Here is a 14,110-nt window from a genome sequence, read left to right as displayed (position 1 = left end):
AATAGAAGAGAACAATCCAGCTTAAGGGAAAATAAGAAGTGAAGAATCTATATTAGGATCTTTACACTTTACTTATTAATATACACATATATATATTTATTTTTTGAGACAGGGTCTCACTCTGTCACCCAGGCTGGAGTGCAGTAGCACGATCTTGGCTCACTTCAACCTCTGCCCCCTGGGCTTAAATGATCCTCCTACCTCGGCCTCCTGAGTAGCTGGGACTACAGACATGCACTACCATGCCCCAATTTTTTTTTTCTTTTTTTGGTATTTTTAGTAGAGACAGGGTCTCACCATGTTGTCCAGGCTGGTCTCGAACTCCTGAGCTCAAGCAATCCACCCATCACGGGCTCCCAAGGTGCTGGGATTACAGGCATGAGCCACCACACCCAGCCATTAGCCAGTTATTAAAATGATACTTTTGGATTACCTGATACGAGTGACTATTTCCCTGTACTTCTATTCTAGTTTAATGTTTCCACCAATCTTGTAGGCAGATGTGATCATAAATGAAATCATTCTAAACTCAGCGTCTTCTGTATGAGAAAAATCACTATCACTCCCAGTATTTCTTTGTCTTTTATTTTTGAGACAGAGTTTCCACTCTTGTTGTCCAGGCTGGGGTGTAATGACACCATCTCAGCTCACTGCAACCTCTGCCTCCTGGGTTCAAGTGATTTTCCTGCCTCAGCGTCCTGAGTATCTGGGATTACAAGCATGCACCACCACACCCAGCTAATTTTTGTATTTTTAATAGAGATGGGGTTTCACAATGTTGGCCAGGCTGGCCTTGAACTCCTGACCTCAGGTGATCCACCTGCCTCAGTCTCGCAAAGTTCTGGGATTACAGGCATGAGACACCATGCCCAGCCCCTCTGAGAATTCCTTATCTTTCCTACTTAGCATTTCTCCTTCTTATACCTTGCAGAGCTCTGGGAGGAAAGGCTGCCTCCAGCACACCTGTGAGGCCATCTCAGTCCTCGCTGAGCTGAACATGTGACCCAGACAGCACTAAGGGCAGAGGGCACTGGTGATGTGCTGAGCTCCAGAGCTTCAGTATCAACAACAACCTCCTACAATTATAGCCTTAGCAGACTGTGGAGCTGAATCTTTATTCTCTATTTGCTGAACTTCCTGGGAGACTTCTGCAAAAGAGAGGTGATAACTGCCTTTTGCAGAAGTGAAAATCGAGGCTTAAGGGAGCTAAATACTTTCCCCAAAGTCTGTACGTCCCTTTGCCCACAGAGCCTCTGACTCCAAATTTTTCCATTTCTTCTGTAAAACAAAACAAAACAAAAAACTCCAGGAGAGATTAAACCCTGAAATGCTTAATAACAAATAGTTTGGTGGAGGATTTACTTCCTTATAACTTGTTTTCTGAATAAGGGTAGATTTTACCAATGGGATAGAATTAGAGTGTCTAGGGGGAGGATCAGGAGCGGGAGACCAACACCAACTTTCTTAGACTTTGTCCACTTCACATTTAGCCATGGAAAATAATTAGCCAACTATAAATCAATAAGGAATACCAGACGTCAGGCTTTTCTAATCAGAACCCAACCCAAAAGTCTCCCAGGAAGTTCAGCAAATAGAGAATAAAGATTCAGCTCCACAGTCTGCTAAGGCTGTAATTGTAGGAGGTTATTGTTGATACTGAAGCTCTAGAACTCAGCACATCACCAGTGCTCTCTGCCCTTAGTGCTGTCTGGGTCACGTGTTCAGCTCAGCGAGGACTGAGGTGGCCTCACAGGTGTTCTGGAGATGGTCTTTCCTCCCAGAGATCCCTGTGGTACATCCTGTCGGGGAGGGCCCTGCAAGGTATAAGAAGGAAAGATGGTAAGTAGAAAGAGATGAAGGAAGGCAGGGTGTGGTGGCTCATGCCTGTAATCCTAGCACTTTGGGAGGCTGAGGTGAGCAGATCACCTGAGGTTAGCAGTTCAAGACCGGCCTGGGCAACATGGTGAAACATCCTCTCTACTAAAAATACAAAATTAGCTGGGCGAGGTGGCACATACCTATAATTCCAGCTACTTGGGAAGCTGAGGCAGGAGAATCACTTGAACCTGGGAGGCAAATGTTGCAGTGAGCCGTGATTGCACCATTGCAGTCCAGCCTGGGCAACAAGAGCAAAACTCCATCTTAAACAAAAAAAGTGGAAGGAAAAAGAAAGAGATGAAGGAGTGTGAGGGACAGACAGAGAGGAGAGAGGGAAGGAAGGAGGTAGAGAAAAGGAGAGTCAGAAAGATAGAGAAATTAGAAACAGGATACAAAAACAGAGGACAGGACTGACGTGGCAGTATGTCCCTGTAATCCCAATGCATCAGGAGGCTGAGGTGGGAGGATCAGGAGGATGGCTTGAGCCTGAGAGCTTGAGGCTGCAGTGGGCTACAGTTCCACTGCTGCACTCCAGCCTGAGCAACAGAACAAAATCCTATCTCAAATAAATAATGAGTAAATAAAATTAAAAAAGTAAACAGAGGGCAGGAAAGAAAACAGAATCCCTAATACCAGGACAGAGCACTTCTAGCTCCTTAGGATTTGCCATATTCTCTCTCACTTTACTTTCTGTGGTTGGATAGATAATATTTAGTTGATCTTTCAGTCAGATGCCTAGAAATGCTTTACTGAAAAAGCAGGCTTTCCAGCACCTGTTCGTAGAATTGGCCAAGACCAGTGCTGCAGTGCTGCAGGCTATTTATCACTTCCCTCCGCTATTTACAGACCCTTCATTCAGAGTCTCGTTTCTCAGAAAGGAGACTGCCATGGGAGACAAAGCTAAAGAGAAAAATATCTTACTTTTCACAGGCAAATGCCAAAAAGCACAGAATTCCATGAGGAATGAAAAGCATTTCAAAAAAATAAACTACAATTAGATATATAAGATATTAATATAAAAATAAATAATAGGGTCCCTTGGAAAACATTTGTCATCACCATCCCTTTAAACCTACTGTTTAACTGTCCCCAGTAATTCAGATGGCCTGGTGTTCAAGGCCACTCCTATCCAACGTGTCTTTTTTTTTTTTAAAGACAGGGTCTCGCTCTGCTGCCCAGGCTGGAGCCTAGTGGCATGATCAGAGCTCACTGCAGTCTCTACCTTCCAGGCTCAAACAATTTTGCCCCCTCAGCCTCTGGAGTAGCTGGGACCACAGGTGTGCACCACTATGTCCAGCTAATTTTTTATTTTTTGTAGAGACAGGGTCTCACTATGTTGTGCAACCTACACAGTTGAGTCTCGAACTCCTGGACTCAAGCGATCCTCTGGCCTTTGCCTCCCAAAGTGCTAGAAGGACTACAAGGTATGAGCCACTGCAGCGGGCAGAAATGTGTCTGAAAATGCTTCCCGTCACATTCTATTCCATGTTTCTTTTTTTCCTTCACAAGCTCCTCCCTGAAGGAACCCCTCTGGTGAGAGGGCACAAAGGTTCAATACCTAGCTCTAACACAAGGCCAGAGAAGGAAAGGGTTAGTAGGAAACAGAAGTGTAAGGAATGCTTTACTCTGCCTAGAGGCAACGAAGGGGATTTGGGAAGAGGTGACCTCTGAGAAGATAACAGTAGTTTGAGATTAGGACAAATTGACTCTGAGATATCAGTGGATCCTCTAGGCAGAAATAACCTTCAGGTTTTTGCAAAGACAGGAGTGTGGGTGAGAGGTTAGAATTGGAGAGAGGGACTGGGTGTCATCTCCATGAAGTGGGAGGTGTGTGATGGACTGTTGGCTTCACTGAAGCCTGAGTGCATGACAAGCAGAGCAGAGTGTCCTTATGACATGCCCACCAGGCAGCTTCTGCAGCTTCATAACCTGCATTACCACACCCAATGCAGTTGGGGTTAGTGGGGATATCTTAAGGTCCATTGTGTTCTAAGAATCTAAATGATTTGAAGAGGTAACCTGCTTCACATCATTAGATAACAGCTATTTTTTACCCTGGCTGGCTCCAAGGCCAAATGGAATTGAAGGGGCAGGTGGACCTCCAAGTAACCCCTTGGTTCTTTGATTTCTTTAATCATCCTCGGAAGCAGGACAATTTCCCAAGTGTGTTCTCTTCCTTAGCTGATAACAAAATAGTTTATCCTCTTATTAGCTCAACGATAAGAAAGCTGGAATTTTCAATTCGTTGGTTCTTTTCCTTTCCTCTAAATATAATTTCTCCATTTTAAATAAATTTTCTGGATTTTATCCAAAGGTCCCTAAATGACACTGCAGTACTGCATTAACATGGGCTGACCTAAAATTAGCAATAAAGAAGGGGTCACCCATGTGGGGCAATCTCAGGGGTGCTAGGAAGGTACTCATGTTCAAAGCTATCTATCCAGCTCCTTTCCTTAGGTTACAGCATTATTTCTTCTGTTTTATTACTATTTATTAACACTTGCTATGCCTGCTTCATAGCAGCCTAGGAAGCACTGTACATTTGAGCAGTTGATGATGAGTTTTTTAGTTGGTTGGTTGTTTTAGTAAACTTTTTTATTTTTTTAGACACGAAGTCTCACTTTTTTTGTTTGTTTTTTAAGACGGAGTCTCGCTCTGTCGCCCAGGCTGGAGTGCAGTGGTGTGATCTCGGCTCACTGCAACTTCCACCTCCCAGGTTCAAGCAATCCTCGTGCCTCAGCATCCCGAGTAGCTGGGATTACAGGCACCCATCACCACACCTGGCTAATTTTTGCATTTTTAGTAGAGATGGGGTTTCTACCATATTGGTCAATCTGGTCTTGAACTCTTGACCTCAGGAGATCCACTCCCCTCAGCCTCCCAGAGTGCTGGGATTACAGGTGTGAGCCACCATGCCTGGCCTGAAGACTCACCTTGTTGCCCGGGCTGGTGTGTAATGGTGCAATCATAGCTCACTATGGCCTCAAACCCCTGGGCTCAAGTGATCCTCCTGCTTTGGCCTCCCAACATGCTGGGATTACAGGCATGAGCCACCGCACCTGGCCTTGTGTGTTTGTTTTAACTAAGAGGCTTTTTATCTAACAGATGGCTGAGGGCATCACAAAAGAGACTGGAGCTTTTCTAGAAGTGAGATGGGGCAGGAATAGCTTCATGGGCACGTGACCTGGGCATCACACAGGGCTCCACTCTCAGAAAGGCCCTGTGCTTGGTTGAATGCTCTGCTGTTGCTGTCTTAAAACTCTTAATAATTTTTGGACAGGAGACCCATATTTTCATTTTGCACTGGGCCCTGCAAATTATGTAGCTACTTCTGGACAGGAGAGTTTCTTTTGAAGAAAATTCTGAATCTGAGGGTAGGAGACAATAGGAATAAAAATGGAAGTTATATAGGAATGGGTAGAAAGGCACCAGACATTACTCTGAAATATGGGTTGAAGTCCATCAGTATTTGTTGAATTGAACTGAAGTGAGGTGAAGAGTGGTCCACATTGAACACTGAGCTAAGCACTTCACATGAATTAACTCAGCCTCATAAGGATTCTACAAAATGGGCACTATATTCACCCAAGTCAGTTCTTAAACTAATGCAGTTTTGTTATGGCCAAATTACCCTTTTTCTTACAAAATGGTAGGCAATATTTTTATACAGCTCTCTCCACCTACCCCTCACCCTGCCTTCCTGCACAATCTGCTACTGTTTGAAGCTACAGCTTTAGAGCTGGAAGTCTTCTCACAAGGTAGAAGTGAAAACCTTGTAATTGTATCCATTCCCACTATAGGATCCAATAGTTGTTTTCACTAAAATGCATCTTCCTAGAGGACAGGACTCTTGTCTGTCTGGGTCACTACTGCATCCTCAACATCTAAGACTGTGTCCAGCATAGTAGTAGACACTCAATAATTATTTATAGACTTCCACTTTTGGCCAAGATAGAGTAACAGGGTCCAAATTTACCCTGTCACCTTCAACAACTAAAAAATCCTGACAAAATATATGCAGCAATGGTTTTCAGATATTGGACAACAAGCAGTACAGGATGGTAATCCCTGAAACAAGAGAAACATCATGAGCCCTAAGTCATCCCAGCTTACTTCCTGGGAGAGTTTCCAGGCCATAGCTCAGGGAGGTGGGATAAAGACCAGTGGCCTCACAGAGTTCAGAGTTCAGGGAGGCCATGTTCGCTAGAATTCACAGGGCACAGTATGAAGGGGGAGTTAGTGGCACAGAGAGATAGCTGATCTGTACATGCATGTGAGAAAACTATTGAATTCTGGGAAAGAACTATAAGACAACAGCAGGAAGAAAAACCTCAGAGCTCACAGAGGCAGGGAACCTACTAGCTGAAACATTTTCTAGCCTTTGGGGCATTGAGTAAAGATCTCAGAATAGGATTGCCTCTACAGTACAGCTAAATTAGTTCTGGATTAAAGGCTAACAGACCTGCCTAATAAAGCAAAAAAAAAAAAAAAAGCTGCAGTATTCAAACTGTTTCCAAGTAATTTAACTGCATATAAGAATGAAGTCCAAAAATATGTAAAGAAATACAAAAAATTCCAGTACTCAACTATATAAAGCTCATATTAACTGTCACCTTACTTTAAATTATCTAGCATGCAATAAAACATAAAATAAGATCCATAACAAGGAGGAAAAAATCATTCAATAGAAGCAAACAGAGAAATTACACAGATAACGGAATTAGAAGACAAAATGATTAAAACAGGTATTTTAATACATCCCTTACATATTAAATTAGGTTCAAGAAGGTAGAGGAAGTAATGAGCTTGATGGAGAAATGAAACACATAAAAAGAGATTTGAAATAGAACTCTGGGCCAGGGGTGGTAGCTCACGCCTGTAATCCTAGCACTTTGGGAGGCTGAGGTGGGGTGGATTGTCTCAGCTCAGGAGTTCGAGATCAGCCTGGGCAACATGGTGAAACCCTGTCTCTACTAAAATACAAAAATTAGCCAGGCGTGGCAGCATGCACCTGTAATACCAGCTACTCGGGAGACTGAGACAGGAGAATCACTTGAACCCAGGGGGCAGAGGTTGCTGTGAGCCGAGATCATGCCATTACACTCCAGCCTGGGCGACAGAGCGAGACTCTGTTTAAAAAAAAATAGAACCTCTGGATACAAAAAATACAACATCTTAAATTAAAAGTACACTGGATAGGATTACTAGCAGCTTAGACATTGCAGAAGAAAAGATTAGTGAACTTGAAGACATAGCAATAGAAACTATCAAAATAAAAGATGCAGAGAAAAAAGACTGATAACAAAAGAGAGAACACTGTATGAGAGATTAGCAGTTGTTTTTGGCAGGAGGGTTAGTTAAATGCCAGCTACTCTATTAAGACCAAAATTGTTAAGTCCCTATATTCTCCTTAGTTCTACCTGCTTCTTCCAGTAATTGAAGGAGATACAAAAGCAGAAAAAAATAAAATCATCTATTACTTATATCCTATTTATATACCAGATGGGTTTTTTTCCAGGCTGCCTTGTTTTCCAGGAGTAACCTCTAGGCTTTAGGAGAGTTACCACCTTTAGGACAGTTATAAGGTTCAACTTCCACAGAAATGACCAGAGCTAGCCTCTCATCCTGGCTCTCCACTAACTGTATGACTTTAGGCAAATTGCTCGTCTTCTTTGAGTTTTTTTTTTTTTTAAATCTAAAATAGGATTAGTGGCTGATTTGGTTACCTTACAGGAATATTGTGAGGATAGTGAAAGTATAGAAAAATATTTTGAAAGACTATAAAATGCTGTAGAAACAGAGAGATCTCTTATTTATGTTTAACCCTACAGCCCAGAAATAGCTTAAAACTGGGAGTGAGGGACTCAGGATATAGAATTAGCTAAGTCACTAACTAGCTTTTGACTTTGAGTAAATCACTTTATTCTTCCTGATCCATAATTCGAGAGAGCTTATCAATCAAAATATGTGATAAGGCAAAAAACAAACAAGGGAGCCCAAGTCAGTTAATTGAGGGGAGGTACAGTTAAATCTCTTCCTCTTGGCAGTTGGCTTATGTCAATATTTGGGTTTAAAAGAAATCTGGATCCCTTGGGAAAGTGAGAAGAGTGCTATGGGCTGCACTTAGAAGATGAAGACATGGGATTTCACATTTTCTATAAGAAAAGAAAAAGGGAAGAGAGAGGGTGAGAGAACAGAGATGTGATCGCTGGCATCATTACACCTGAACAGAATACTAGGATCTGTGCCATCATTATGCTTGGACATAACCCCAGAAGTGGCATTTATTTAAGGTAAAAACTATTGGGGTGTGGTGGCTGAAGCCTGTATCCCAACAATCTGGGAGGCCAAAGTGGGAAGATTGCTTGAGGCCACGAGGTCAAAACCAGCCTAGGCAACATAGTGAGACCACTGGCTCTACCAAATAAAAATGTAAAAATTAGCTGGACGTGACGGCACACACCTATAGTCCTAGCTACTCAGGAGGCTGAGGCAGGAGGACCACTTGAACCCAGGAGTTTCAGGCTGCAGTGAGCTATGTATGATCTTACTACTGAACTCCAGCTTGGATGACAGAGCGAGACGCTGTCTCTAAAATAAATACATACATATATACATAAGGTAAAAAGAAAAAAAAGATGTGATATATATCTTTTTGTAATCATATATTTTTGTATACGTTCTATCTTATACATAAATCTTATATATATAAGATTTACATATATATTTAAAAATATACAAAAGGATACATACGTATAAGATAGAGCGAGCAAGAGACACTTCATGGTCATATTGAGAGACAGGACAATAGCTTGAAAATATCTGTAAGCAGGTTTACTTTCAACACTGGTGTCTTATTTTCCTGAATTAATATAAGATCTTACAGTGCCCCGCAATTGCAAGGTCATATAGTATTAGTTTCTAAGTTCTTTCTTCTGTATTAAATTACTTAATTTTCATGATAATCTTATGAGATAGGATTAGGGTGGGAAATACTGGTGGGAGGCCCAGAGAGGTGAAGTGAGTTTCTCTAGATCCGGAATACAACACACATCTGCTCTATGAGGGATCGTGTGTACATGTGCAAACACATACACACACAAAACTGGGGAAATAGAAATATGTGTCCTTATTTTGGTTACTGGAGTCCTTATTTATGTACCAAATAATCTAAGCCAGATTCTGTGGTGGTAGTGTTGTTTTCACTTATTTATTTATTTACTTTGAGAAGGAGCCTTGCTCTGTTGCCCAGGCTGGAAGGCAATGGCGTGATCTCAGCTCACTGCAACCTCTGCCTCCTGGGTTCAAGTGATTCTCCTGCCTCAGCCTCCTGAGTAGCTGGGATTACAGGTGTGCACCACCATGCCCAGCTAATTTTTGAATTTTAAGTAGAGATGGGGTTTCACTATGTTGGTCAGGCTGGTCTCGAACTCCTGACCTCGTGATCCACCTGCCTTGGTCTCCCAAAGTACTGGAATTACAGGCTTGAGCCATGACACCTGGCTGTTTTAACTTATTTTACAAATATTTATTGATTGTCTAATATTGTGGTGGGTGTTGAGCCTGGGGATACAGTGAAAAGCAACATAGAGAACCTGGCTAGGAGCAGTGGCTCACACTTGTAATCTCAGTACTTTCATAGTAGACAGGAAGATAGCTTGAGCACAGGAGTTTGAGAACAGACTGGGCAACATATTGAGACCCCCATCTCCACAGGAAAACAAAACAAAACAAAACAACAACTTAGCCAGGTGTGGTGGTACAAGCGTGTGGTTCCAGATACTCAGAAAGCTGAGGTAGCAGGATCACCTGAGCCCAGAGGTTAGAAGCTGAAATGACCCATGATTGTGCCGTTGCACTCTAGTCTGGGTGACAAAGCAAGATCTTGTTTAAGAAAAAACAAAAAGATCTTGTTCTTGAGGAGATCACAGACTAGCAGGAGATGGTATGTGCTCTGTAGGATTTAGGAACAACATTGTATAATCAGAGTTCAGGGAGGGATCCTAAGTTTTATCTAGAGGGAGTCATAGAAAGCTTGCCTTCTTTCTTCCTTTCTTTCTTTCTTTCCAGGTCACGACAAGTGTTACCAGCTCTGCAAAGCCTTTCTCTCCTCTCTCTTTTTTTTTTTTTTGAGACAGAGTCTCGCTCGCCCAGGCTGGAGTGTGGTGGTGTGATCTCGGCTCACTGCAACCTCTACTTCCTGGGTTCAAGTAATTCTCCTGCCTCAGCCTCCTGAGTAGCTGAGATTACAGGCCTGCACCACCATGCCTGGATAATTTTTGTATTTTTAGTAGAGACAGGGTTTCGCCATGTTGGCCAGGCTGGTCTCAAACGCCCCACCTCAAATGATCCACCCACCTTGGCCTCCTAGTGTGCTAGGATTACAGGTGTGAGCCACTGGGCTTGGCCTATGCAAAAACTTTCTTGACACATCTGTCTTTCCTCACTTATCTGTTCGTTTTTTGATGGCAGAGACCTTGTCTCACTCATTTTTGTCTCCTCAGCACCGAAAACGGTGCCTGGCTAATAGTGATTACTCAATAAATATCTGTTGAACGGATTACTAAAAGAATTCCTAGCAGTCATTTGGCATCGAATCATGTACAGTCATGCTTTCCATTGTTTTCTAGGGCATGTCTTTCCAGCACAAAATGATAGTAAGTTTTCTGAGTGCAGAGCCATCTCTTACTTTATTTTACAGGCTACCCAGTGCCTAGTCCAGTGGTGGGTAATGCTTCCAGGGATATGCCTGTTAGAAGTGCCTGCAGAGTTCTTTGCTTTTGCTTTGTTTTTCGACAGGGTCTCACTCTGTCGCCCAGGCTGAAGTGCAGTGGTGCGATAACAGCTCACTGCAACCTCCACCTCCCCAGGCTCAAGAGATCCTTCCACTTTTGCCTTCCGGGTAGCTGGGACCACCACACCTAGCTAATTTCTGTATTTGTTGTAGAGACAGGGTTTCGTCATGTTACACAGGCTGGTCTCAAACTCCTGGGCTCAAACGATCCACCCGCCTCAGCCTCCCGAAGTGTTGGGATTACAGGCGGGCACCACCTCTGCAGAAGTCTTAGTCCTGCAAAATCGTCTTAAAAACATATAATATTTAACTTGAGAGGTGTAGTCCTCCTCTACAATGAGGGCAGGCTCAGCAAAGGAGGGCCCAAGACATAAAACCAACCAATGGCCGGAAAGCCCCCATGCCCCACCCAAGCTGTCCCTCCTCCCTTGCAGCTGAGCTTTTCTTTCAGTCCTTCACTGAGGAGCCAAAGGGAATCAATTCCACAAGGTGGGGTAAGCAAAGGTGTTTGGGGAGGGCAGGTGCCTAATTTCCAAATTTTTAAAGAGATCATATGTAAACTAAATGCAGGTGGTTCTGTACCTAGTCAGGAAGGCCCTAATTTACGTAATAAAAGTTGAATGAAATCATACTTTAAATGCTTAAAGAGATCACATTTTTAAAAGCAATTCTACAGGGAAGGGAATTTTCTGCAAAGTAAAGAAGCATCTCAGAATGAACTTATACTCTAATTGTGAATGTCTATGTATTAAGTTTGCTTATTCTGTGGCCCGAATGTTTGCTTATTTTGTTTAAAACTTTATTTGGGATCATTTACATTCATACTAATTATTTTAAATGTAAGTTTCCTTAATTTAACTGATAAGGAGTTCTCTGGGGTATAAAAAACAATTCTTATGCTATATTACAGTTAGGAACTTGAAGGCCTATTAATCTTTGTCTGTTCAGCAATATTTCAGGGTCTGGCTCTTCCCAACTCGCTTCTCCCTGTTTCCTTTTTACTCAGCACGTTCAGTGGGGCCTCCCCAGGGCTAAAAGGAGTTACCTTATGACTCTTTGAGGATCCATGTAGGAACCTTTATAGACCAGATCCTGGGGCCCTGGGTGGGGAATTGATTCCTTTCAATTTCCCTGCCTTTCATTTCTCTTCTCCTGTCTTATTTCCCCTTCTTTAGCTATTCACAAGAAGAAATAGGATTTGATTTTTCATTATTTATTAAATCAAAATGATGTATCCAATCTTCTCAATTCTCAGTTCTTAAAGAAATCAACTAAGCTTTCAAAGACTTTTAGTTTTGTGTTTTCCAGGGATAACGGGTCCTAAAAATTCTCCCCATCCCCACAGGACAGAATGACCAATCTTTCAGGCTTGGCCCTTAATTTGTTTTTCAGTTGAGGAGAACAGGAGATGGAGAAAGCAAGTGTAAGAGAGTCCATTGCTCCGTCCACAGTGGAGACTGGCACAGAGAACCCGGGGCTGGAGCTCATGGTAATTCACCAGTTTAGTTTCTCTTTGCAGAGCTGTGGGCTGCTGCATGGGCCCCTGTAGGGTCTTTGGCTGCTCTCAATCCCCATCATCCCTGGCAGGGTCCCATGACTGATCTCAACTCTGCCTGTGCTTATAGGAAACAGAAGTAGAGCCTGAGGGAAGCAAGAGGACTGATGCACAAGGATACAGCCTGGGGGATGGACTGGGCCCTCCCACTCACCAGAGGTATTGTTGTTTCGGAATCTAGTTCAGTTAGGAAAGGGCCTAGGGTGGGCTGCCCCTTCAGGCAGCTTGTGGTCTTGTTGCAACCACTCCACTTTACCATGTGCATATCTATCTATCTATCTATCTATCTATCTATCTATCTAGATATCTATATATATAAGCACATGGTAAGGTGGAGTGGTTGTAACATATATATATATGTTACAATCATGCATATATATATATATAAATATATATATGCACATATATAGTAATTAATTTTTACTAAACCTGTGCCATAAACAACAGGAGTTCAGCATATCAGTGTTGGTTGAAAACAAAAATAACAATGGTAGTGATAATAATGGCTAACAGTTTTTTGAGTATATACTTACTATTTTGCAGATTGCTTTATGTAACACATTTATTTTCATAACAATAGGTAGGTATTCATTTTAATCCCTTTCTTCAAGTTAGAAAATTGAGGCTTAGAAATTAATTTATCGGCTGGGTGCCATGCCTGTAATCCTAGCACTTTTGGAGGCCAAGGTGAGCACATCATGAAGTCAAGACTTCAAGACCAGCCTGACCAACATGGTGAAACCCCATCTCTACTAAAAACAGAAAAATTACCCAGGCATGGTAATGTGTGCCTATAATCCCAGCTACTCAGGAGGCTGAGGCAGGAGAAACACTTGAACCCGGGAGGTGGAGGTTGCAGTGAGCTGAGATCACACCACTGCACTCTAGCCTGGGTGCCAGAGTAAGACTCTGTCTCAAAAAAAAAAAAAAAAGAAAAAGGAATTAATTTACTATATCATTAAAACAAATAACTCTTCTGGAATACTCAGATTTGGGAATGGTGGAGGGGAAGGGAAACCTGGGAGAAAACACAGAAGGACCTATATAAGAGTAATAAAGAAAGTAGAAAAGGACAACGTCTTGGAAGTCAAAAGAGAAAAGTCTCAAGAATGAAGAAGGTACAGTCCACAGTGCTATGTGAACAGGAGTCAAGGAAAGGGGAATGAGAACAATCTTTGAATTTGTTCATGGATCTGGTCCCAGAAGTAATGTCAAAGAAAACTGTTTGGGTAAAATAGATCAGATGGAAGGAAGCGATGTTCCATGGTCTGGAAAAGAGTGCAGAGCAGAAGTCATAAACTAAAAGCTGAGAAGAGGATATTGGATAGCTTCTAAAGGGAATACGGTCATGAGCCACATAACGATGTTTCAGTCAATGATGGACTACATTACACAATGGTGTATAATCGTGTATATCAATGGTGTATATCATTACACAATGGTGATCCTGTAAGATTATAATACTGTACTTTTACTGTACCTTTTCTATGTTTAGATATGTTTAGATATACAAATACTTACCATTGTGCTACAATTGCCTACAGTATTAAGTACAGAAACACGCTGAACAAGTTTGTAGCCTAAGAGTAATAGGACACACTGTATACCCTGGATGTGTCATGGGCTATAACTCTAGATTTGCATAAGTATGCTCTAAGATGTTCGAATAATTATGAAACTGGCTAATGATGCATTTCTCAGAATGTATCCTTGTTGTTAAGTAACACATGACTATATATGGAGATGACCCAGAGCAGCTTCCAAACAAAATGTTATTTTTGTTTGTTTTCTTCTCTTTATTTTTCAAAGTAATTTCGGTGACTTCTTTTTTTTTTTTTTTTTTTTTTTTTTTTTTTTTTTTTTTTTTTTTTTTTTTTTTTTTT

At 42.0% G+C, this 14,110-nt stretch overlaps 1 protein-coding gene across 16 annotated transcripts in view; it reads left to right on the top strand.

The window, feature by feature from the left end:
• Positions 1-1,626: 1,626 nt before the first annotated feature.
• SLC28A2 (solute carrier family 28 member 2) overlaps positions 1,627-14,110 on the top strand; it is a 76,617-nt gene continuing 64,133 nt past the window's right edge. For 12 of the 16 annotated variants that reach the window (XR_005202913.1, XR_005202912.1, XR_005202914.1 and 9 more), the window contains exons 1-3: positions 11,063-11,161; positions 12,065-12,161; positions 12,298-12,386. Coding sequence is in view for 12 of the 16 variants with exons in the window: in XM_037744551.1 (XP_037600479.1) it covers positions 12,081-12,161; positions 12,298-12,386 (170 nt within the window). In the remaining 4 variants the exon portion in view is untranslated. Of the gene's footprint in view, positions 1,840-11,062; positions 11,167-12,064; positions 12,162-12,296; positions 12,387-14,110 lie in introns of those variants that run through there. The other 4 variants (XM_037744534.1, XM_017545480.2, XM_037744543.1 and 1 more) reach the window with 4 other exon arrangements.

This window comes from Cebus imitator, unplaced genomic scaffold (genome assembly GCF_001604975.1).
Source record: "Cebus imitator isolate Cc_AM_T3 unplaced genomic scaffold, Cebus_imitator-1.0 Scaffold9, whole genome shotgun sequence".
NCBI lineage: Eukaryota > Metazoa > Chordata > Mammalia > Primates > Cebidae > Cebus > Cebus imitator.
This window is presented reverse-complemented; position numbering and strand designations above follow the sequence as displayed.